General features: G+C 35.2%; 2 protein-coding genes across 3 annotated transcripts; both read right to left on the reverse strand.

Moving 5' to 3' along the window:
- Positions 1 to 4,099: 4,099 nt before the first annotated feature.
- On the reverse strand, positions 4,100 to 9,713 carry LOC111049995 (gastrula zinc finger protein XlCGF17.1-like). The gene is made up of 4 exons (XM_039444485.1): positions 9,158 to 9,713; positions 8,653 to 8,754; positions 6,810 to 6,957; positions 4,100 to 5,823 (listed from the first exon to the last, which is right to left on the reverse strand). The coding sequence occupies exons 3-4, from the start codon at positions 6,955 to 6,957 to the stop codon at positions 5,237 to 5,239; spliced, it is 735 nt and encodes a 244-aa protein (XP_039300419.1). The 5' UTR covers positions 8,653 to 8,754; positions 9,158 to 9,713; the 3' UTR covers positions 4,100 to 5,236.
- On the reverse strand, positions 9,216 to 23,133 carry LOC111046043 (RE1-silencing transcription factor-like). 2 transcript variants are annotated; one of them, XM_039444484.1, is made up of 6 exons: positions 22,799 to 23,127; positions 21,368 to 21,445; positions 20,871 to 20,972; positions 19,297 to 19,444; positions 18,122 to 18,385; positions 9,216 to 9,235 (listed from the first exon to the last, which is right to left on the reverse strand). In XM_039444484.1, exons 1-6 carry the CDS (start codon positions 22,808 to 22,810, stop codon positions 9,231 to 9,233), a joined length of 609 nt encoding a protein of 202 aa, XP_039300418.1. In that variant the 5' UTR covers positions 22,811 to 23,127; the 3' UTR covers positions 9,216 to 9,230. The 2 variants fall into 2 exon arrangements, with proteins under 2 accessions (XP_039300418.1, XP_039300417.1); XM_039444483.1 differs by lacking the exon at positions 9,216 to 9,235 and having other exon boundaries at positions 15,947 to 18,385; positions 22,799 to 23,133.
- Between the last annotated feature and the right edge of the window lie 1,312 nt (positions 23,134 to 24,445).

The following is a 24,445-nucleotide window of genomic DNA, read 5'->3' on the forward strand; positions in this document are numbered from 1 at the left end:
AGTTATTTATCAGCACTATCAACTGGCATGAGTCTCCTCTCTAGGAAACCAATGGGGGGTCCACCCACTACCTCCGTAAACAAAGCCTTAGTGCATTTGTGTAACGTCAGCACAGGTAGGGCTTCTACACCAATAAAAATTCGTTGATTTCAGCTGATCTATATCAGCTAGAGTTTCTATTGGTCTAGGATCCCTACCTGTGCTGATGTCACACGAACGCACTACGGCTTTGCTTACGGAGGTAGTGGTCCACCCCATCCTTGGGAAATGGACTTAGTAACCTCCTTCTCGTGCATGAGGTAGGTAGGTAGCGCAGTTCATAAAAAGAACACATAGTCGAGATATTTCATCTGTAGAACAGCTGTTTTGACGACTTTGAAAAAATGACGACTAAAAAATCATCGAATTTCACAATTATTCACACAAAGAAAAAAGTACTTTGAAAACAATTTTATATACACATATACAGAAGTCTGATCGCAGTTTCAAATATGAGCAAGGAAAGTTGTGTGAGTGTACCACACCAGATTTTTTTGAACCACTTGATTAAATGGTTTGAAGTAAAAATCCTTGTATGATTCAAATAATTCTTGATCATTGTATGACCCATACAGTTCACAATTTTATGCATACCGTATTTATTTGTTTCTATTTTAATCAATTATTTTTGTTTTTCTTTATTGAATATACTTTTTTTTACTTGTTAAATAGGCTATATCACAAATGTAAACTTTAAAGTATAAATAGGTACCTTATTTTTAAAACTCATTTATATGGTTGAGCTCAATTCCCCACCACAACCCTCAAATTTTGAGAGTCTACTGTTTGAACATAATTTAGTTTGATGATGCAGCACACAACGAAACGGTCGTCACTAACATGAGCTTTAAAGATATTAAATTCTGATTTGAAGTTTACATGTGTGATATATAATAATAAAATGTATTTGAATTGAAATGTTGATATATTTTTGGATGAGGTTGCCCTTGTATTTACTGTAGGCTACATGGTAAGCCTTATCTACGCCAAGTGCGCAATGCAAAATGTTAGTGTGAAAACGACATTATAAACAATCAAGTACAGCAGTACCTACGAAGGCTAGTCAATATGTAAGGTTTATCACCTTGGTCAATAAGAGTAATAGGGTTTTTGAAACTCAATTATTATTCTGAGTTTTTGTTTAAATTCTATACATGATGATAATACTCAAAGTTATTGAATGTCAAAATTCGAGGCTTGATTTTTATTTATATAGATTATGGGTAACTGTAAATAAAACAGCTATCAGTTATTGAATAACTAACATTTATTGCAAATGCTCTCTAAAACAACATCAATAAACTTAATTTATATTCATTTAGAAATGAAACTCACTTTATCAATAATTACATTAGTAAGTATATCTTGTTTATTCAAAATCAAAAAGAAGCTTATTTTATAAAATGACATTATAGTAAAGTTACCCTTTCTTTGAAAAATTTTCAACATAAAATAATAGATTAAAAACACAAACTACAACTACTAGTTTCAATGTTTAACATGATCTTCATAAAAACATTATTATATCGTTTACATATCTGTACTAATATAATAACAAATCACAGTTGCTTCCTTGTTTGTACTACATGATACATGAATAAAATATCGCAACCACCCAGGCATATGGACAAGATTTTATTATTGGCATATGGACATTATTTCACATTCAATGAGATCACTGTTGAGCCCTGCACACACATCGATTTTTACTTTTCTTGCTCTATTACCATAGGTATGGAAAGTATTGCTTTCCGAAAAAATTAAGGTACCCCAATTTCTAAATTTCTATACGTTTCAAGGTCCCCTGAGTCCAAAAAAGTGGTTTTTGGTATTGGTGTCTTATGTGTGTATATATGAGTGTATGTGCGTCTGTGTACACGATATCTCATCTCCCAATTAACGGAATGACTTGAAATTTGAAACTTAAGGTCCTTACACTATAAGGATCCGACACGAACAATTTCAATCAAATGCAATCAAGATGGCGGCTAAAATGGCGAAAAGGAGCTCCGTCCCATCTATGCAAAGTTTGATTTTAGATTTCCAATTATCAGGTCTCAGATATAATTTAAACGAAAAATTTGAGTGGAAAAGATTCAGCATGGAAATCTCTTCAATTAATGTCCAGTAACATTTTCACCTAAAATTGAAAATAAGCTTGAAATTGAGAAAATGTGATTATTCAATACTATTGAAAACTGTTGGCAACTGTTTCTATTAAATCATTCACTATGAAGAGATAGCAGATCTCGTGTGTATCCAGCGTTATTGTCCTGTCATCAGCTGGCTCAGATCTTTGTATAGTAAACTAGTATGCGCGGGAACACTAGCGTCAGGTTATTTTCATAACGGCAAGGAAAGTTGTGTGAGAGCGCCACACCAGATTTTTGTTTGATATTTTGCCGTCCTTATAAATTCTATATGATTAAACAGATGATATTTGTCAAGTTCCATTTAATCAGATGGAATTCAAAAAGACGGCTAAATATAGTACAAACAAAATTCGATGTGTGTGTTCAGGGCTTTTCATTGAATTCTCAATTCACAGATTGCCGTATTAGACCTCATGCAGTTTTCTCATCCACAAGTATCTGATGTTACCTGTTCTAGTTGATTCACAATTCACAATTGAATCATAATTTACTCTTAAAAACTGTTTTTCTCATAATAAATAGATATTATTATTAAATATAAATAAAAACTTTTAGCAAAACTATAAGAAACCAATCACCTGCAAGGAAAACCCTGTGCGCAGGTGAGAAATGCTAATACAAATTCAATATGAGTCATTAAGAACTCACATAAAAACTTTATTATGAAAGAAGAAATTATAATAACCTTCATACAGAAATGTTCTATCTAATCACAGTAAATTGAGATTAATTCCCAGAGGAATGCAAAAATTTCCCTCACAAAGGCCCAGTTGCACAAAAGCTGGTTAAATTTTAATCCTGATTAAATTCACGTGAACCAAATCAGAGAAGACCATTTCAAGAAGATGAATCTACTGGAATTAATAAGGATTGAAAATAACCCGGCTTTTAGCAACCGGCACTAAGTACCTGATTGAATGATTACAAAAGTTCAACAGCTGAGTCAAAATTTTGACACAGTCCCACACACAAACTCGCTCACTCACTTCCATCACCAACAGACGACGAAATAATTATTATCAGCTGTTTTTACAAGGATGAATAATAATATTATCCTTTTAATGTTCTTCAGCGAGTTTTCCCAGGGATGAGACCTAGTGCAATCGAATATTTATATTATGTTCTGAATTTCGTGAGAATCGTTAGAGTCGTTTTCGAGATCCGGTGAAATACAAACATATAAACAGAAGTTGCTCGTTTAATAGTATAGGATAAGAAATTATATGATAATTATAATATTTAATAAAAGAAGATGATGAGTAAGTGGAATAAGGGTGAAAGAAAGAGAGAAAGGAGGAGAAGAGAAAGAATGAGAGATGGCAAACATATTATTGAAACAAAGATAAGAGCCACTCAAAAAGTATGTCCTCGATTTTACTGGTGATTATCCATTCAATAGTTCTTTTTTAAGCAATGTGACAGAATTTCGATTAATATGCTCTGTAAGGTAATCTGGAATTTTATTGATTAATTTATTAGCTAGGTAAAAGTATTGTCTCCGGCAAACATTAAGATCCATTCTTATATTTTCAAACCTATTTCTGGAAGGTCGTGAATTGAGGTTTGATTCACGGAATAGAAAAATATCTTCATTATATCTGATGAAAATTATGAGGTTTTTAATATATAATTGACGGACTGTTAACACTTTAACCTTTTTGAATAAATATTTAGTTGGATAAAGACAAGGTTTACCTAAAATAGTTTCAATAAATGTGAGCAGGTAATGGAAAGTGCGAGGTTGATTTCATAAGGCTGGCCACTAACGGTGAGACATGCATGATACACATATTGTCATAGATTGTTGTGTCATCACAGCAAAAGACTTCCAGCAAAATTTGTTTGAGGTTAGGTTTTTGCATCTCCAAATTTATGTTGTTTATTTTTCTTAGCTGCACTATTTGAGATTAAATTTTCATTTATCTAAAAAAAAAAACACGTCAGGTGACCTTTGGTGACCGGTAGGGGTCACTAAGAGGACGAACCGAACACCACTTGATCTGGAGGCAGACCGGAGTCAGTGACAAAGGCTCGTCTGGAAGACACTAGGAGACCATTTCTGACAAGTTTTGACCTGTTGCCATGCACTTCAACGACGGTGATGACTGCCACTACTCTCCCACCACTCCTAGCGACTCCCCTCCCTCCAGGTAGTGCCAAAGCATGGCCTATCACCTCTTAAGCTGCGTACACATATACGCGCTTCCAACCCGCACCGAGCACGCTCCGCCCTCGTACCGCCCTCGTTCCTCCATCGAACCACAGTCGCTCCACCCACGCACCCATCATGAACGTTACGGAAGATGTTAAATCTTCTCGCGTTCCCCGGTCGAACCACTGTTGCTCCCCGGTCGATCATCAATCGCTCTGCTGGAGTGACGTTCGGTTGCGGAGCAGAGCGAAAGTCTGTACGCACCTTTAGGGTACAACCACACTGAAAGCGGAGCGAGGCTTGGCGTGGTCAGAGCGTTCATGATACACATAGGAAGCGTCAAGCGTCTAGAAAATGGCGTTGTCCAATTTTGCACGGACATTACTTAGTGAAAAACAAATACTTGAAGTATTGGATTTTAGCTAAGCCTGCTAGGACAGAGTGGGTTAATGAAATTAACTTGAATAGTAGACTATTTGGTGAATATTACCATCTGTTTAAAGTAGGGGGAAAGTGGGAGTACTGAAAAAAAAGCTGCCCCAAAGCTGGCTCAAATCTGATTCTTCGTTCTAACCTTGCCCAATCCAATGTAATCTGAACTAACTTAACCTAGCCTTACCCCTAATCTCACAATAAACCTCAAACGAAGATCCCCATTCCCACTTTTTAGGAAAAAACTAAATCCAGGTTTTTTATTTCTTGAATAACTAAGAAACCGTTTATTTCACAAAAAAAATACAAGAATAACTTTTTCCAGTAAATCTAATTACAAATCCATTGACACCCCATTTGCTAAGATTGAACAAAAAATAAGGATCTTATGGAAAAAGTAGATCCAATTTCTTGAATAACTAAGAAACCATTAAAACCATTTTCAGCTAGTAGTTGTTTCTCATTTATGATGTGTTCTTATATGTCTTTTCAAATTACTTGTTCGAGCACATTTATAGTCACAATACTTGCAGCTGAAAGGTCTTTCTCCTGTATGTGTTCTGACATGTTTTTTCAAATCACTTGATCGAACACATTTATAGTCACAATACTCGCAGCTGAAAGGTGTTTCTCCTGTATGTGTTCTGATATGTTCCTTCAAAGTACCAGATTGAGCACATTTATAGTCACAATACTCGCAGCTGAAAGGTTTTTCTCCTGTATGTGTTCTGATATGTCTCTCCAAATTACCAGATTGAGCACACTTATAGTCGCAATACTCACAACTGAAAGGCTTTTCCCCAGTATGTTTTCTCATGTGTCTCTTCCAATGAGTGATCGATGGAGTTTTATAGCTGCAGTCAGCACAGCTGTAGAGCTTGATCTTTTTGCCAGCCACAGATGGCTCAGTGCACTCTTCCATGGGAGAGATTGAATGTGCATTCAGTCCACCCACTTCTGTTGCATTGGCAGTTTCAGATGTGCTGCAGTTTGAAGGCCACATCTCCGGTTCACTCTCCACTGAACATCCTTCTGCCTCTTGCTCAACTGCAAACACCAATAATGCAACTTGTAAATGATTGAAGCAGAATAAAGACAATAAAGTAATGATAATTTATAGTGTAAAACAATCACACAATTTTCCTTGCCTTACCTCAATCATACCGCATTAATTATCATAATCATTATTTATCAATTGATACAATAGTTTATACAAACCAAGAGTTTTGCAGCCGATTGTAGAAATAGTATAGGCTATACATGAAACAAATTAAAGTAAATTTTTTTGTTAGATGGTGGTAAGTCAGAGGGACTAAAAATTGAATGCTAATAACGTAGTAATAAACACATTTTCCATGAGCAATAATTTCTTTTATTGATATAAGTGAGAAAAATTATTTATAATTTTTGGTCCAGACCATGGAATTTTCTCAATTGGCATACAAATAGATTAAATTGGAATAGATTGAATTGTTTGAAAATGATGCAGATAACCACACTCGCTCTTATGGATATGGCAGCCTATCTTTATTGTTTCAAAACATTAGAATACCTTCAAATAATTATATAGGGATCTTCACCTGTGTTTTGGCACAAACTTGAAATTAAAACTATAAACTGGCATGAAATTGTGAGCTCTAGTTTGATGAGTGGGGTATCCACTATTCATCGACTACTCAGAAGAGCAACATGGCTACAATTGGCAAACACAGCACATTATTGCATATCAGTTGTGCTGGAAATAGGATGATAATCTGTAGTGAACACAAGTAATCCAGTGAAGGGCAATTTATTGAAACAATAAGACGTTGATGTTGTCAATACCACTATGTATATAGTGGTATATAATATATCCTCACATACAATCAAATTATTAAAGGAATGTGTATAAATGCAACTTATACCTATAACTGTTGCTCAGGCAACCACATCTGATAGCCATTACCCTACATAATAAATTATTCCTTCATTTCCTGTTATGTGTTATCATCATTGATGAATGAAAATGAATGAAATAATAACACGAATCTCACCATATTCTTCCTCTTTGATGAATATTAGATTATAGCCCGGGATTAGATAATGTTGTTGGCTGAAATCATCATCAGTTGGAGAGCATGCAGTGCTGCACTCTGGCGCTGGTTCTTGGCTGCTATCATTCTCCTGCTTAACTCTCGCCATCTGCAATATTGACATCACAAACAATGAGAAGACAATCGATTATTGTTACACTTCATGTAAAAGACACAAATATTGGTGAAGGAGCAGCAGCTACTGAATTTGACAGCTGTCTTGAGTTATATCACGATAATTGCAGTTTAATGATAGCAATTGTACTGGATCTTAATAATAATAAAATTTAGAGCTAAGGCCAGCCATTCACGTTAAGGTTTGCCAAAGAGCTATAACTGTACCGATATTCGTCTGCACCCTGCAGTACACCTGGACAGGCAAGAGATACTACTGTGCACTGGGTGAGTGAGGGGTAGGTGAAGTTGAAATAGCAGCCATCAAGTTATGCTCTCTAGATCTAGATGAACTGATTGCTAGTTTGGTGGGTGTAAACAGAAAACATACAAAAATTCTAGTCAAAATATTTACAACATATTGTATTACAATAAAGTATGGACTTTCTTCTGTAATCATACACTTGTATGTTCAACTCACACTTACGCGACTCAGGTCGAGAAGAGACTCGTCTCTAGTCGATAGCATGAGTGTTTCCATATGGTGACACTCAGATCAGTCGATTCTAGTCTCCGCGATTGTCACCATTTGAAAACACATGCTCTCGACTAGAGTCGAGTCTCTTCTCGACTTGATTCGCGTAAGTGTGAGTTGCCCCCTGTGGGTTGAGGGAGCTTTGAGTCGAACATCGTACTCAAGAATGTGCTGAAAACCAGAATACACCCACAATATCCCTGCTTGTCGTAGGACGCGACCAAAAGGGACCCCAAGCCAACTCCAGAAGTTGCCTTGCCATCAAACCCACGGGATCTGCCCCATCAGGGCAGTTTCGGAGGGGCAAAAAGAAAAACCCAAGAGACCAGAGATGGGTGAAACTCCAGCACAAATGCGGGTCAAGAGGCTGAATCGAGGACTAATCAGTCTGAAGAGACTGCCAAGCATATCACATTGGATTGCGACAAGCAACCAGGTGATGAATTGGATGTTAGTATAGGGAAAAACTCCAGGTTCTTGTAAAGGACACAGGTATTGGTTTGCCTAACTAACATACTACTTGGGAACACAATAAGCTTCGGTTGACGTGTGGGGTTCTATGAACATTTGGATCCTCGAATCCGTCCCTTCAAAAACAATAAGTGTGAGTTGAGCCTTAATGTTATTGACAATATTGCAATATAGGCATTGATTGTGTTCCTTGAATTTGATGGAAATAGAATTCTATCCATCTATTCCAAACAAGCTGGTCTTCCTGAGGGACTCCACACAATTCAAGCCATTCGATAATAATAATAACAAGCTGGTGAACTGTGCTCTATGAGTGTCTGGAGCACTTGACAAACTTAAAACTTGATGTTCTGAAATCTTGAAGAACTGAAAATAGGCCTATAGGCTATAGCCATTCTATGTAAATTAGGAATCTATATGCGGAATTTCAAGTTATCAGATCAGTAGTTGAGACGTGATGATGCATCATTCATGATCATAAGAGCCGATTCTTTCCATTATTATAGGCCTACTGAAGATTGTTCTGGTTATTTGTTAGAGCTTTTTACAATTTAGAGTTTTCATACTGTTTTTCTGCCGAATCTGGAAGAAAAGTTTTCATTCAGCAATAAGTTTTAATTATAATTTGATGAAAAAATTTCAAACTGCATTATTTATGTATTCTAGACAAGATAGAATACATGCCTGATTGGAAGTTGAACCATTGTGCGAGGATGACTCATCTTTGACGTTGCTAGTTGCTAATTCACATTCTCCAAATTCATCCTCCTGCTTCTCGATCTTGATCTGTGAACATAAGAGATTCTTGTGTCACTTGAAAACTAGACGAAGAATATCAAACTCTGCAAGTAATAGTGCTCACTATTAAAATATGGGTTGTAGTAGTTGATGTTTGTTTATTTCTGTTGTTAGAATAGCAATGAAAAGATTCAAGAATGTATCCTTTAAAAGATGGACCTTTTTCTATTGTTCCCATTGATGTCTTACTCAACAGTTTTATAAGATACATGAATGGCGATAAAAAAACAAAACATAATTAGGCCTATAAAGAATATTGTGACTGAAATAATCTTTCAACTAATTTCATTATATACTATCAACAGTTGAAAAGGTGGAGGAAAATTGGATTCAACTTGATCATATAGCTGTAGCCAGTAAATTTCAAGGTGGATTGTTCAACAATACATGCCTGCTGAGTAGCTGTATCACTACGTGCAGCTCCAATCCAACTGTCATCAAAAGCATTTTCCTGTTTCTCAACTTTAACCTGCAACAGACAAAAATCAACTTGAATCCTTCATAGTAGAATCTATGTTGTTTGTCTTGTTGAAACACATTTTCTGTTTTAAGGTTATCTATTTCAGATACCCTGGTAAAGTACTGTACTTGACAATCAATAATTTATCAATTAATCGGTGAGAATTTTCAAGGCTTGAAATCCCCATAGATCGAATAATTGTGTTTTTAGCTGCTACATAACGGAGCTCTCAAGCAACAGACCCCCATTTTAAACATTGCACTGTAGATGAGTGGGAGATGCTGGTCTCCTATCGGGCGCCTCCCCAGGTGGCGGATCGGGGAATGTCCTCTAGATATAGGGGGTACCGAGGAAATCAAATACCCGGGGTGGACCAAAACCAGCAAACTGCTGCCTTGCAGAATAGATTACATTTCTTTATTTATGTATGTTACAATATCTACTGGCTTGTACACTAATTTACATTAAATGACGGTAATGCTAATTATTCAATGAATTATACAAACTATAGATAATTATAATTAATCAAACAGAATAAAGATTAAATGCAATTGAAATAACCATAATATAAAATTCTAATGTAACTTCATAAATCAAACAAATTTAACAAAAAATTGTCGATTCTTCAAGAAGGATATGAAATAATATCCTTCCCAGCAACACACGATCGGGTGGTCAGTGGACACAACGCAGACGGAGATCAGTGAATATTCAAAGGCTAAGGAAAGATAATTAACCTCTGCCTTGTAGTTTGGTATTGGCTTACCAAAGGCTAGGAAGGGACTAGCCTTTTCTACTCCATATAATTATAGGCCTAATTAGCTTTAAATTTGGAGGCCACTAGTGTCTTTGTGTGTAGCGTGCTTATATGGAGACAACAGTAGGTTTTTCACTAGCTCAATTTGCTGTTGCAGGAGCACAGAATTGGGAATGCCATCTATGCATTCAAGTATCGGACAATCCCACATTCCTAAAAAGCCAGTGGCAGCTACTATTGCTCCTGTGTGCAGACTCTTACCAGATTTTGTTTCTCATCTGCCCGCTTGGTCATGTATAAAAATATGAATTCTGATAAAGAACTTTATTCCCGAAAAATAACATGGAATAAGAAACAATAAATTGTATGAACAAATGCACTGTACAATGCAATGTAAATACATAAAAATGCAATGTAATAAATACAATGCAATGTATTGTATCAACAATGCACCCATGCATTCCTCGTGAAAACCCCTCTGTATTCAATAAGAGAGTTTTTCAATATTCCGGATGTTACATCAAAGAATTTTATACATGAACTTTATGGATACTGTTTTTCTTCATGTGAAATTGTGTTTTTTGCAACTAAGACTTAATTATATATTTCACATGCAAATAATGCTTGAGTTTTGATTGTTGAATACGCTCTATTCTTGTCTTATTGCACATCTTTGATCGATACTTAATGATGTGGGTACCTTAATATCTAATTAAAATACAATATAATATCTATACTGTGTTGACATTTCTGAAATAGATATTTCGCACCTAGGGTCGAAAATGTACGTTTTAAAAGAACTCTCAAAGCTCAGTGAATAACAAACACGATCTAGGTTCGAATCTCGGTCAATGACATTTTTTTTTGTCGATGAATTTCGACTTTTATCAGCTATTTTTTATATTAGTTACCATAATTTAAATTTCAATCAATTTTTTAGATATATTTTGAGACAAAACTGTGAAATATGCAATTATATTAATTTTTTCATCACATTATTTCAAAATAGTAATGAAAATTCTATTCATCCATCTATCCATGAGATATTGCACCGGCGCAAAGCGTGAGCTATAAAAATTCAAACAATTATTCGAAATATTAATAGTATAAAAATATGGTCACTATTGTAAATTATTAATTAGTAATATTGAAATTAATTGACAGTAAAAGTTGTCATAACCAAGATTCAAACTATCAAAATAGGCTGTTTGAATTTTATTAATTTTTCAATTTCTTATAAATATTGGGAAGTTTTTTTTTTGGTGTGGCGAAAAATAGCGTTCGCAACACAGGCAAAAATGTTTTTCCGGCTCTCGAACGCTTCAAGTTCTCGACTTCGTCTCGAACTTGAAAACCGCGATCTCGAGCCGGAAAACGTACATTTTCGACCCTAGGTGCGAAATATACTATTGAAAACAAGACAATGTAAGAACAATGATTTGATATTTCTAATTTTTATAATAATTAACGTTTTTGACGATAGTCATCAGAATCATGTTTCTATCTACAAAATATCAGCATAACATTAAAAATCCTACCTGAAGTGAACCAAACTAACATAACATGGATTTGGTGTTCTTGTACCTAGGCCTATATTGGCAATGGTCATTAAAGCCATTTTTCATCACCATCAGAGAATTCTATAGAAATTTCTATCAAACTGCCTACTAGGTTCACAACGGAATAAAAAACATCTTTCAAATAAAAGTTTAAAAGGAACAAAAATGCTATAAATAGTGTTAAGTTTGCCGCATATTTTGTTATTACAGCACGCAATAATATTTTGAGTGTTTTTTACTTTCCTTGCCCTATTACCATAGGTGAGGAAAGTATTGCTTTCCAAAAAAATTAAGGTACCCTAATTTTAAGTTTTCTATACGTTTCAAGGCCCCCTGAGTCCAAAAATATGATTTTTGGGTGTTGGTCTGTGTGTGTGTGTGTATGTGTGTGTGTGTGTGTGTGTGTGTGTGTGTGTGTGTGTGTGTGTGTGTGTGTATGTCTGTGAACACGATAACTCCATTCCTAATTAACCGATTGACTTGAAATTTTAAACTTAAGGTCCTTATACCATGAGGATCCGACATTAAGAAATTCAATAAAATTCAATTCAAGATGGCGGAAAAAATGGCGAATAATTACTAAAAAACCGTGTTTTTCACGATTTTCTCGAAAACGGCTCCAACGATTTTCTTCAAATTTATACCATGGATAGCTATTTATAAGCCCTATCAACTGGCATGAGTCTCATTCCTGGGAAAATTTCAGGAGCTCCGTAATATTCTTGAGAAAAATGGCGGATAATGACTGAAAAACCATGTTTTTCACGGTTTTCTCGAAAACGGCTCAAACGATTTTCATCAAATTTATACCATGGATAGCTATTCATAAGCCCTATCAACTGGCATGAGTCTCATTTCTGGGAAAATTTCAGGAGCTTCGTAATATTCTTGAGAAAAATGGCGGATAGTGACTAAAAAACCATGTTTTACACGGTTTTCTTGAAAACGGCTCCAACGATTTTCTTTAAATTTATACCGTGGATTGTAACGATTTTTTTCAAATTCATAAGCCTTATCAAGTGATATATGAGTCTCGTTTCTAGGAAAATTTCAGGAGCTCCGTAATATTCTTCAGAAAACGGTTGTAACGATTTTATTCAAATTCATACTCTGTATAGTTATTTATCATCTATCAACTGGTATGAGACTTTTCCCTGAGAAACCAATGGGGGGTCCACCCCATCCTTGAGAAATGGACTTTGTAACCTCCTTCTCGTGCATGAGGTAGGTAGGTAGAGCAGTTTATAAAAATAACAGTCATAGTCAAGATATTTCATCTGTAGAACAGCTGTTTTGAGTCTTTTAAAAAATCATCGAATTTCACAATTTACACAAAGGAAAAGTATCCTACTCTGAAAACAATTATTATTATAATACACATATACAGTAGTCTGATCGTAGTTGCAAATATGTTTCCGCCAATCATCATTATGTTATTCCCCTAAATTATTCTCGTCTAAGAATGAGGCTTACAGTTCAATGAGCAAGGAAAGTTGTGTGAGTGTACCACACCAGATTTTTTTGAACCACTTGATTAAATGGTTTGAAGTAAAAATCCTTGTATGATTCAAATAATTCTTGATCATTGTATGACCCATACAGTTCACAATTTTATGCATACCGTATTTATTTGTTTCTATTTTAATCAATTATTTTTGTTTTTCTTTATTGAATATACTTTTTTTTACTTGTTAAATAGGCTATATCACAAATGTAAACTTTAAAGTATAAATAGGTAACTTATTTTTAAAACTCGTTTATATGGCTGAGCTCAATTCCCCCACCACAACCCTCAAATTTTGAGAGTCTACTGTTTGAACATAATTTAGTTTGATGATGCAGCACACAACGAAACGGTCGTCACTAACATGAGCTTTAAAGATATTAAATTTCTGATTTGAAGTTTACATGTGTGATATATAATAATAAAATGTATTTGAATTGAAATGTTGATATATTTTTGGATGAGGTTGCCCTTGTATTTACTGTAGGCTACATGGTAAGCCTTATCTAAGCCAAGTGCGCAATGCAAAATGTTATTGTGAAAACGACATTATAAACAATCAAGTACAGCAGTACCTACGAAGGCTAGTCAATATGTAAGGTTTATCACCTTGGTCAATAAGAGTAATAGGGTTTTTGAAACTCAATTATTATTCTGAGTTTTTGTTTAAATTCTATACATGATGATAATACTCAAAGTTATTGAATGTCAAAATTCGAGGCTTGATTTTTATTTATATAGATTATGGGTAACTGTAAATAAAACAGCTATCAGTTATTGAATAACTAAAATTTATTGCAAATGCTCTCTAAAACAACATCAATAAACTTAATTTATATTCATTTAGAAATGAAACTCACTTTATCAATACATTAGTAAGTATATCTTGTTTATTCAAAATCAAATAGAAGCTTATTTTATAAAATGACATTATAGTAAAGTTACCCTTTCTTTGAAAAATTTTCAACATAAAATAATAGATTAAAAACACAAACTACAACTACTAGTTTCAATGTTTAACATGATCTTCATAAAAACATTATTATATCGTTTACATATATCTGTACTAATATAATAACAAATCACAGTTGCTTCCTTGTTTGTACTACATGATACATGAATAAAATATCGCAACCACCCAGGCATATGGACAAGATTTTATTATTGGCATATGGACATTATTTCACATTCAATGAGATCACTGTTGAGCCCTGCACACACATCGATTTTTACTTTTCTTGCCCTATTACCATAGGTATGGAAAGTATTGCTTTCCGAAAAAAATTAAGGTACCCCAATTTCTAAATTTCTATACGTTTCAAGGTCCCCTGAGTCCAAAAAAGTGGTTTTTGGGTATTGGTCTGTATGTGTGTGTGTGTGTGTGTGTGTGTATATGAGTGTATGTGCGTCTGTGTACACGATATCTCATCTCCCAATTAACGGAATGACTTGAAATTTGAAACTTAAGGTCCTTACACTATAAGGATCCGACACGAACAATTTCAATCAAATGCAATTCAAGATGGCGGCTAAAATGGCGGAAAGGAGCTCCGTCCCATCTATGCAAAGTTTGATTTTAGATTTCCAATTATCAGGTCTCAGATATAATTTAAACGAAAAATTTTGAGTGGAAAAGATTCAGCATGGAAATCTCTTCAATTAATGTCCAGTAACATTTTCACCTAAAATTGAAAATAAGCTTGAAATTTGAGAAAATGTGATTATTCAATACTATTGAAAACTGTTGGCAACTGTTTCTATTAAATCATTCACTATGAAGAGATAGCAGATCTCGTGTGTATCCAGCGTTATTGTCCTGTCATCAGCTGGCTCAGATCTTTGTATAGTAAACTAGTATGCGCGGGAACACTAGCGTCAGGTGATCAATTTTCATAACGGCAAGGAAAGTTGTGTGAGTGCGCCACACCAGATTTTTGTTTGATATTTTGCCGTCCTTATAATAAAATTAAACAGATGTTATTTGTCAAGTTCCATTTAATCAGATGGAATTCAAAAAGACGGCTAAATATAGTACAAACAAAATTCGATGTGTGTGTTCAGGGCTTTTCATTGAATTCTCAATTCACAGATTGCCGTATTAGACCTCATGCAGTTTTCTCATCCACAAGTATCTGATGTTACCTGTTCTAGTTGATTCAGTTGAATCACAATTCACAATTGAATCATAATTTACTCTTAAAAACTGTTTTTTCTCATAATAAATATATATTATTAATAAATATAAATAAAAACTTTTAGCAAAACTATAAGAAACCAATCACCTGCAAGGAAAACCCTGTGCGCAGGTGAGAAATGCTAATACAAATTCAATTTAAGTCATTAAGAACTCACATAAGCATAAAAACTTTATTATGAAAGAAGAAATTATAATAACCTTCATACAGAAATGTTCTATCTAATCACAGTAAATTGAGATTAATTCCCAGAGGAATGCAAAAATTTCCCTCACAAAGGCCCAGTTGCACAAAAGCTGGTTAAATTTTAATCCTGATTAAATTCACGTGAACCAAATCAGAGAAGACCATTTCAAGAAGATGAATCTACTGGAATCAATAAGGATTGAAAATAACCCGGCTTTTAGCAACCGGCACTAAGTACCTGATTGAATGATTACAAAAGTTCAACAGCTGAGTCAAAATTTTGACACAGTCCCACACACAAACTCGCTCACTCACTTCCATCACCAACAGACGACGAAATAATTATTATCAGCTGTTTTTACAAGGATGAATAATAATATTATCCTTTTAATGTTCTTCAGCGAGTTTTCCCAGGGATGAGACCTAGTGCAATCGAATATTTATATTATGTTCTGAATTTCGTAAGAATCGTTAGAGTCGTTTTCGAGGTTCGGTGAAATACAAACATATAAACAGAAGTTGCTCGTTTAATAGTATAGGATAAGAAATTATATGATAATTATAATATTTAATAAAAGAAGATGATGAGTAAGTGGAATAAGGGTGAAAGAAAGAGAGAAAGGAGGAGAAGAGAAAGAATGAGAGATGGCAAACATATTATTGAAACAAAGATAAGAGCCACTCAAAAAGTATGTCCTCGATTTTACTGGTGATTATCCATTCAATAGTTCTTTTTTAAGCAATGTGACAGAATTTCGATTAATATGCTCTGTAAGGTAATCTGGAATTTTATTGATTAATTTATTAGCTAGGTAAAAATATTGTCTCCGGCAAACATTAAGATCCATTCTTATATTTTCAAACCTAATTCTGGAAGGTCGTGAAGTGAGGTTTGATTCACGGAATAGAAAAATATCTTCATTATATCTGATGAAAATTATGAGGTTTTTAATATATAATTGACGGACTGTTAACACTTTAACCTCTTTGAATAAATATTTAGTTGGATAAAGACAAGGTTTACCTAAAATAGTTTCAATAAATGTGAGCAGGTAATGGAAAGTGCGAGGTTGATTTCATAAGGCTGGCCACTAACGGTGAGACATGCATGATACACATATTGTCATAGATTGTTGTGTCATCACAGCAAAAGACTTCCAGCAAAATATGTGAGGTTAGGTTTTTGCATCTCCAGATTTATATTGCTTATTTTTTCTTTGCTGCACTATTTGAGTTTACATTTTCATTTATCTAAAGAAATAAAGCAGGTCAGGTGACCTTTGGTGACCGGTAGGGGTCACTAAGAGGACGAACCGAACACCACTTGATCTGGAGGCAGACCGGAGTCAGTGACAAAGGCTCGTCTGGAAGACACTAGGAGACCATTTCTGACAAGTTTTGACCTGTTGCCATGCACTTCAACGACGGTGATGACTGCCACTACTCTCCCACCACTCCTAGCGACTCCCCTCCCTCCAGGTAGTGCCAAAGCATGGCCTATCACCTCTTAAGCTGCGTACACATATACGCGCTTCCAACCCGCACCGAGCACGCTCCGCCCTCGTACCGCCCTCGTTCCTCCATCGAACCACAGTCGCTCCACCCACGCACCCATCATGAACGTTACGGAAGATGTTAAATCTTCTCGCGTTCCCCGGTCGAACCACTGTTGCTCCCCGGTCGATCATCAATCGCTCTGCTGGAGTGACGTTCGGTTGCGGAGCAGAGCGAAAGTCTGTACGCACCTTTAGGGTACAACCACACTGAAAGCGGAGCGAGGCTTGGCGTGGTCAGAGCGTTCATGATACACATAGGAAGCGTCAAGCGTCTAGAAAATGGCGTTGTCCAATTTTGCACGGACATTACTTAGTGAAAAACAAATACTTGAAATATTGGATTTTAGCTAAGCCTGCTAGGACAGAGTGGGTTAATGAAATTAACTTGAATCGTAAACTATTTGGTGAATATCACCATCTGTTTAAAGTAGGGGGAAAGTGAGAGTACTGAAGAAAAGCTGCCCCAAAGCTAGCTCAAATCTGATTCTTGGTTCTAACCTTGCCCAATCCAATGTAATCTGAACTAACTTAACCTAGCCATACCCCTAATCTCACAATAAACCTCAAACGAAGATCCCCATTCCCACTTTTTAGGAAAAACTAAATCCAGGTTTTTTATTTCTTGAATAACTAAGAAACCGTTTATTTCACAAAAAAAATACAAGAATAACTTTTTCCAGTAAATCTAATTACAAATCCATTGACACCCCATTTGCTAAGATTGAACAAAAAATAAGGATCTTATGGAAAAAGTAGATCCAATTTCTTGAATAACTAAGAAACCATTAAAACCATTTTCAGCTAGTAGTTGTTTCTCATTTATGATGTGTTCTTATATGTCTTTTCAAATTACTTGTTCGAGCACATTTATAGTCACAATACTTGCAGCTGAAAGGTCTTTCTCCTGTATGTGTTCTGACATGTTTTTTCAAATCACTTGATCGAACACATTTATAGTCACAATACTCGCAGCTGAAAGGTGTTTCTCCTGTATGTGTTTTGATATGTTCCTTCAAAGTACCAGATTGAGCACATTTATAGTCACAATACTTGCAGCTGAAAGGTCTTTCTCCTGTATGTGTTCTGATATGTCTCTCCAAATTACCAGATTGAGCACACTTATAGTCGCAATACTCACAACTGAAAGGCTTTTCCCCAGTATGTTTTCTCATGTGTCTCTTCCAAAGAGTGATCGATGGAGTTTTATAGCTACAGTCAGCACAGCTGTAGAGCTTGATCTTTTTGCCAGCCACAGATGGCTCAGTGCACTCTTCCATGGGAGAGATTGAATGTGCATTCAGTCCACCCACTTCTGTTGCATTGGCAGTTTCAGATGTGCTGCAGTTTGAAGGCCACATCTCCGGTTCACTCTCCACTGAGCATCCTTCTGCCTCTTGCTCAACTGCAAACACCAATAATGCAACTTTTAAATGATTGAAGCAGAATAAAGACAATAAAGTAATGATAATTTATAGTGTAAAACAATCACACAATTTTCCTAGCCTCACCTCAATCATACCGCATTAATTATCATAATCATTATTCATCAATTGATACAATAGTTTATACAAACCAAGAGTTTTGCAGCCGATTGTAGAAATAGTATAGGCTATACATAAAACAAATTAAAGTAAATTTTTTTGTTAGATGGTGGTAAGTCAGAGGGACTAAAAATTGAATGCTAATAACGTAGTAATAAACACATTTTCCATGAGCAATAATTTCTTTTATTGATATAAGTGAGAAAAATTATTTATAATTTTTGGTCCAAACCATGGAATTTTCTCAATTGGCATACAAATAGATAAAATTGGAATAGATTGAATTGTTTGAAAATGATGCAGATAACCACACTCGCTCTTATGGATATGGACGCCTATCTTTATTGTTTCAAAACATTTAAATACCTCAAATATATATAGGGATCTTCACCTGTGTTTTGGCACAAACTTAAAATTAAAACTATAAACTGGCATGAAATTGTGAGCTCTAGTTTGATGAGTGGGGCATCCACTATTCATCGACTACCCAGAAGAGCAACATGGCTACAATTGGCAAACACAGCACATTATTGCATATCAGTTGTGCTGGAAATAGGATGATAATCTGTAATGAACACAAGTAATCCAGTGAAGGGCAATTTATTGAAACAATAAGACGTTGATGTTGTCAATACCACTATGTATATAGTGGTATATGATAAATACCACAATATATCCTCACATACAATCAAATTATTGAAGGAATGTGTATAGATTTTGTGTTATCATCATTGATGAATAAAAATGAATGAAATAATAACACGAATCTCACCATATTCTTCCTCTTTGATGAATATTAGATTATAGCCCGGGATTAGATAATGTTGTTGGCTGAAATCATCATCAGTTGGAGAGCATGCAGTGCTGCACTCTGGCGCTGGTTCTTGGCTGCTATCATTCTCCTGCTTAACTCTCGCCATCTGCAATATTGACATCACAAACAATGAGGAGACAATCGATTATTGTTACACTTCATGTAAAAGACGCAAATATTGGTGAAGGAGCAGCAGCTACTGAATTTGACAGCTGACTTGAGTTATATCACGATAATTCCAGTTCAATGTCAGTAATTGTACTGGTTCTTAAAAATAATGAAATTTAAAGCTAAGGCCAGCCATTTACGTTAAGGTTTGCCAAAGAGCTATAACTGTACCGATATTCGTCTGCACCCTGCAGTACACCTGGACAGGCAAGAGATACTACTGTGCACTGGGTGAGTGAGGGGTAGTTGAAGTTGAAATGGCAGCCATCAAGTTATGCTCTCTAGATTTAGATAAACTGATTGCTAGTTTGGTGGGAGTGAACAGAAAACAGACAAGAATGCTAGTCAAAATATTAACAACTTATTGTATGACAATAAAGTATGGACTTTCTTCTGTAATCATACACTTGTAGGTTCAACTCACACTTACGCGACTCAGGTCGAGAAGAGACTCGTCTCTAGTCGAGAGCATGAGTGTTTCCATATGGTGACACTCAGATCAGTCGATTCTAGTCTCCGCGATTGTCACCATTTGAAAACACATGCTCTCGACTAGAGTCGAGTCTCTTCTCGACTTGATTCGCGTGAGTGTGAGTTGCCCCCTGTGGGTTGGGGAAGCTTTGAGTAGAACATCGTACTCAAGAATGTGCTGAAAACCAGAATACACCCACAATATCCCTGCTTGTCGTAGGAGGCGACCAAAAGGGACCCCAAGGCAACTCCAGAAGTTGCCTTGCCATCAAACCCACGGGATCTGCCCCATCAGGGCAGTTTCGGAGGGGCAAAAAGAAAAACCCAAGAGACCAGAGATGGGTGAAACTCCAGCACAAATGCGGGTCAAGAGGCTGAATCGAGGACTAATCAGTCTGAAGAGACTGCCAAGCATATCACATTGGATTGCGACAAGCAACCAGGTGATGAATGGGATGTTAGCATAGGGAAAAACTCCTGATTCTTGTAAAGAACACTGGTATTGGTTTGCCCAACTAACATACTACTTGGGAACACAATAAGCTTCGGTTGACGTGTGGGATTCTATGAACATTTGGATCCTCGAATCCGTCCCTTCAAAAACGATAAACAATAAGTGTGAGTTGAGCCTTAATGTTATTGAAAATATTGCAATATAGGCATTGATTGTGTTCCTTGAATTTGAAAAGGAAATAGAATTCTATCCTTCTATTCCAAAAAAGCTGGTCTTCCTGTGGGACTCCCCACAATTGTAGCCATGCGCTAATAATAACAACAACAAGCTGGTGTCCTGTGCTTAAAACCTGACGTTCTGAGATCTTGAAGAACTGAAAAAGGCCTATAACCATAATAAGTAGATTATTTATTTATTCTAGTCAAGATGAAATACATGCCTGATTGGAATTTGAACCATTATGCGAGGATGACTCATCTTTGATGCTGCTAGTTGCTAATTCACATTCTCCAAATTCATCCTCCTGCTTCTCGATCTTGATCTGTGAACATAAGAGATTCTTGTGTAACTTGAAAACTAGACGAATATCAAACTCAGCAAGTAATAGTGCTCACTATTAAAATATGGGTTGTAGTAGTTGATGTTTGTTTATTTCTGTTGTTAGAATAGCAATCAATAGATTCAAGAATGTATCCTTTAAAGAATGGACCTTTTACTATTGTTCCCATTGATGTCTACTCTACTTTTTTATAAGATGCATGAAAGGCGATCAATAAAAATATTGCATAATTATAAAGAATATTGAGACTGAAATAATCTTTCAACTAATTTCATTATATACTATCAACAGTAGAGAAGTTGAAAGAAAATGGGATTCAACTTCATCATATAGCTGTAGTCAGTAAATTTCAAGGTGGATTGTTCAACAATACATGCCTGCTGAGTAGCTGTATCACTACGTGCAGCTCCAATCCAACTGTCATCAAAAGCACTTGCCTGTTTCTCAACTTTAACCTGCAACAAAGAGACAAAAAATCAACTTGAATCCTTCACAGTAGAATCTTGTTGAAACACGTTTTCTGTTTTAAGGTTATCTATTTCAGATACCCTGGTAAAGTACTGTACTTGACAATTAATCAGGCAACACTCTGATGGTGAGAATTTTCAAAGCTTGAAATCCCCATAGATCGAATAATGGTGTTTTTAGCTGCTACATAACGGAGCTCTCAAGCAACAGACCCCCATTTTAAACATTGCACTGTAGATGAGTGGGAGATGCTGGTCTCCTATCGGGCGCCTCCCCAGGTGGCGGATCGGGAAATGCCCTCTAGATATAGGGGGTACCGAGGAAATCAAATACCCGGGGTGGACCAAAACCAGCATACTGCTGCCTTGCAGATTAGATTAGATTCCTTTATTTATGTATGTTACAATATTTACTGGCTTATACACTAATTTACATTAAATGACGGTAATGCTAATTATTCAACGAATTATACAAACTATAGATAATTATAATTAATCAAACAGAATAAAGATTAAATGCAATTAGAATAACCATAATATAAAATTCTAATGTAACTTCATAAATCAAACAAATTCAACAAATAATTGTCGAATCTTTAAGAAGGATATGAAATAATATCCTTTCCATCAACACACGATCGGGTGGTCAGTGGACACAACGCAGACGGAGATCAGTGGATATTCAAAGGCTAAGGAAAGAAAATTGACTGCTGCCCTTGTAGTTTGGTATTGGCTTACCAAAGGCTAGGGAGGGACTAGCCTTTTCTACTCCATATAATTATAATTAGCTTTAAATTTGGAGGCCACTAATGTCTTTGTGTGTAGCGTGCTTATATGGAGACAACAGTAGGTTTTTCACTAGCTCAATTTGCTGTTGCAGGAGCACAGAATTGGAAATGCCATCTATGCATTCAAGTATCGGACAATCCCACATTCCTAAAAAGCTAGTGGCAGCTACTATTGCTCCTGTGTGCAGACTCTTACCAGATTTTGTTTCTCATCTGCCCGCTTGGTCATGTATAAAAATATGAATTCTGATAAAGAACTTTATTCCCGAAAAATTACATGGAATAAGAAACAATAAATTGTATGAATTAATAAGCGTTAAGCGATGCTGATTTTTAAGGTTATGTTGAGGAATCTTCTACTGGCACATAAAATAATGCATTTAATGTGATTACTACCTTATATAGACAAGATATCAATAAGAATATGAATTCTGATAAGAACCTTACTTCTAAATAATTATGTGAAATAACAAACAATAAATTGTATGAATTTTATAAATAGGCTATACTGTTTTTTAAGGTTATGTTGTAGAAAATCTATTTCAAAACTCACCTCTTTATCCATTTTCTGAAAATAGGACAAAATAATGAGAGAAAGAAACAATAAAATTTAAATATTCTTTTTCTAAGTTTAATTTATTAGAATGATTTATACAGATATATCCACGGTTTCACTTTTTTATTTTTGGAAAAATCAAATAGACCATTGCCTACCAGCTTGACCAACCCAACGGCTTAGCTATTTTCATGTACTTTTCAGGCTTTGAAAATAAATTATTCGATTTCAATTTTATTATTCCTGATAAGATCTATTTATTGATATTTTCATAATATTTAAAGTTGAAATGACTAACTTTTACGTATTTTAATTGCACCCACATATCCATCCTAATATCGAGTAAATGCAACGATGCTAATGTTCATAATAAAACTAATAACAATAAAAGAATGATTTACTCACTTAAATACATGAATTAACTCTTGTTTTGTTATGATTTTCAAGAATTAACACTAGACCTGGTGTTAAATACCTTAGTTATTTAGAAGGTTTCCAACCATGATTTATGCACTGCACACACTAACCACCAATTATGAATTTCACTTCGAATAAGATTGTTTTAGTATTTCACATTAAAAATTAATTATATATTTCACATGCAAATAATGCTTCAGTTTTGATTGTTGAATACGCTCTATTCTTGTCTTATTGCACATCTTTGATCGATACTTAATGATGTGGGTACTTTAATCTTTAATTAAAATACAATACAATACCTATACTGTGTTGACATTTCTGAAAATATCTTTGAAAACAAGACAATGTAAGAACAATGATTTAATATTTTTAATTTTTATAATAATTAACGTTCTTGACGATAGTCATAAGAATCATGTTTCTATCTACAAAATATCAGCTTAACATTAAAAATCCTACCTGAAGTGAACCAACCTAACATAACATGGATTTGGTGTTATGGTACCTAGGCCTATATTGGCAATGGTCATTCACAACCCTTTTTTCATCACCATCAGAGAATTCTATAAAAATTTCTATCAAACTGCCTACTAGGCTCAGAACGAAATAAAAAACATTTTTCAAATAAAAGTTTAAAAGGAACAAAAATGCTATAAATAGTGTTAAGTTTGCCGCATATTTTGTTATTACAGCACGCAATAATATTTTGAGTGTTTTTTACTTTCCTTGCCCTATTACCATAGGTAAGGAAAGTATTGCTTTCCAAAAAAAAATTAAGGTACCCTAATTTTAAGTTTTCTATACGTTTCAAGGCCCCCTGAGTCCAAAAACATGATTTTTGGGTGTTGGTCTGTATGTGTGTGTGTGTGTGTGTGTGTATGTCTGTGAACACGATAACTCCATTCCTAATTGACCGATTGACTTGAAATTTTAAACTTAAGGTCCTTATACCATGAGGATCTGACATTAAGAAATTCAATTCAAGATGGCGGAAAAAATGGCGGATAATTACTAAAAAACCGTGTTTTTCACGGTTTTCTCGAAAACGGCTCTAACGATTTTCTTCAAATTTATACCATGGATTTATAAGCTATTTATAAGCCCTATCAACTGGCATGAGTCTCGTTTCTGGGAAAATTTCAGGAGCTCCGTAATATTCTTGAGAAAAATGGCGGATAATGACTGAAAAACCATGTTTTTCACGGTTTTCTCGAAAACGGCTCC

This window comes from Nilaparvata lugens, unplaced genomic scaffold (genome assembly GCF_014356525.2).
Source record: "Nilaparvata lugens isolate BPH unplaced genomic scaffold, ASM1435652v1 scaffold4797, whole genome shotgun sequence".
NCBI lineage: Eukaryota > Metazoa > Arthropoda > Insecta > Hemiptera > Delphacidae > Nilaparvata > Nilaparvata lugens.

What these genes read in the sequence shown, in the direction of transcription:
- LOC111049995 (XM_039444485.1), bottom strand. Translation starts at nt 6,957, where the DNA reads ATGGCGAGAGTTAAGCAGGAGAATGATAGCAGCCAAGAACCAGCGCCA. An exon ending in CATCAAAGAGGAAGAATATG is followed by an intron (nt 5,824 to 6,809) that starts GTGAGATTCGTG and finishes TGGTGTTTGCAG; the next exon opens with TTGAGCAAGAGGCAGAAGGA.
- LOC111046043 (XM_039444483.1), bottom strand. An exon ending in ATGGTTCAAATTCCAATCAG is followed by an intron (nt 19,445 to 20,870) that starts GCATGTATTTCA and finishes TCAATATTGCAG; the next exon opens with ATGGCGAGAGTTAAGCAGGA. An exon ending in CATCAAAGAGGAAGAATATG is followed by an intron (nt 18,386 to 19,296) that starts GTGAGATTCGTG and finishes TGGTGTTTGCAG; the next exon opens with TTGAGCAAGAGGCAGAAGGA.